This window comes from Cynoglossus semilaevis, chromosome 17 (assembly GCF_000523025.1).
Source record: "Cynoglossus semilaevis isolate Cse_v1.0 chromosome 17, Cse_v1.0, whole genome shotgun sequence".
Taxonomy (NCBI): Eukaryota; Metazoa; Chordata; class Actinopteri; order Pleuronectiformes; family Cynoglossidae; genus Cynoglossus; species Cynoglossus semilaevis.
The window spans coordinates 13,602,745-13,604,499 of record NC_024323.1 but is presented as its reverse complement, the minus strand read 5'-3'; the positions used below and the strand labels follow the sequence as shown (position 1 = coordinate 13,604,499).

Here is a 1,755-nt window from a genome sequence, read left to right as displayed (position 1 = left end):
CTGTAGTTGTTTCAGTAGAGATATTATAAAAAAGTAGAGTTGAGATTTTTGTTTTGATGCAAATAACTACAAATATATGAGACAAAAGTGAAATATTTGACTAAAACATCACTTACATGCAGTTGTTTTGTGCGTTTTTTTCACTTTCAACATTTCAAAAGTGGGCCATATTGAACCCCCGAGCGGGCCAGTTTTGGCCCGCGGGCCTTATGTTTGACACCCGTGTCGTACGTTTTTTTTTTTTTTTCCCCCTATTACCAATAATCCTGACCCGCAGGGCTACACCACCCACACCCTGAGGCTGCACTCCTGCTGGGAGATCACCAACCACGGCGTGGTCAACATGGTGCACAGCCTTCCCAACCTGACCGCCCTCAGCCTCTCCGGCTGCTCCAAGATCACGGACGACGGCGTGGAGCTGGTGGCCGAGAACCTGAGGAAGCTGCGCAGCCTGGACCTGTCCTGGTGTCCCCGCATCACCGACATGGCCCTGGAGTACATCGCCTGTGACCTGCACAAGCTGGAGGAGCTGGTGCTGGACAGGTCAGTGGGTCGGAGCGCCCACGCGGCGCAGGACGGCGGCCGGCGGTTGTTTCTGGGTCTGGGTTTGTGATGGAGTCTGTGCTGTGTGTGTGTCTGTAGGTGTGTGAGGATCACAGACACCGGACTGGGATATCTGTCCACCATGTCCTCCCTGAGGAGCCTGTACCTGCGCTGGTGCTGCCAGGTGGGACACATCCATCCATTCATCCATCCATCACCCATCCATCCACCCATCCATCATCCATCCATCTTCACATCATCCATCCATCCATCCATCTACACATCCATCCATCCATCCATCTACACATCCATCCATCCATCCATTCATCTATCCATCCATTCATCCAACCATCTACTCATCCATCCATCCATCCATCCATCTAGTCATCCATCCTTCCATGATCTACTCATCCATCCATCCATCTACTCATCCATCCATCCATCCATCCATCCATCTACACATCCATCCATTCATCCATCCATCACCCATCCATCCATCCATTCATCTATCCATTCATCCATCCTAGCCATCTAGTCATCCATCCATCCATCCATCTACTCATCCATCCATCCATCCATCTATTCTTGACCTTTGTTGACCTCTTCCTTCCACAGGTACAGGACTTTGGACTGCAGCATTTGTTTGGGATGAGGAGTCTCCGTCTTCTCTCTCTCGCAGGTTCGATTTCCTCCTTCATCTTTCCCACTGATTCATCTGCAACACACACACACACACACACACGCAGACACACTAGGACAGTGCCAAAAATGGATAACGATGGTAACACACACACATACAGCCAGGTGGTATATACTGTACAGCAGGCTGGACACAGCTCCCTCTGCTGTTGAAGTGAGGTCACTGTAGAACCATGTTGGTTTAATAAACAACCAAACCTGACGCAGCTCTGCCTGACAGTGTTGTTGTTGCCCCCCTCCAGGCTGCCCCCTGCTGACCACCAACGGCCTGTCAGGCCTCATCCAGCTGCAGGACCTGGAGGAGCTGGAACTGACCAACTGCCCCGGGGCAACTGCCGAGCTCTTCAAGTACTACTCCCAGCACCTGCCCCACTGCATGGTCATCGAGTAAGACCGCTGACCCAGTCCAGTGACCGACTGACCCACTGAATGACCGCCATGTTTCCACCTTTCTCCGTACACTCCACTGTACCTACAGCACCACACCGTTCATCATGACCCCCCCACCCTGCC

At 52.0% G+C, this 1,755-nt stretch overlaps 1 protein-coding gene across 1 annotated transcript in view; it reads left to right on the top strand.

Moving 5' to 3' along the window:
- fbxl16 (F-box and leucine-rich repeat protein 16) overlaps positions 1-1,747 on the top strand; it is a 7,125-nt gene extending 5,378 nt beyond the window's left edge. Inside the window, exons 4-7 of the mRNA XM_008330510.3 lie at positions 218-543; positions 643-727; positions 1,159-1,222; positions 1,485-1,747. Coding sequence (XP_008328732.1) covers positions 218-543; positions 643-727; positions 1,159-1,222; positions 1,485-1,633 — 624 coding nt within the window. The 3' untranslated portion in view covers positions 1,634-1,747. The remainder of the gene's footprint in view (positions 1-217; positions 544-642; positions 728-1,158; positions 1,223-1,484) is intronic.
- The last annotated feature ends 8 nt before the right edge of the window (positions 1,748-1,755 follow it).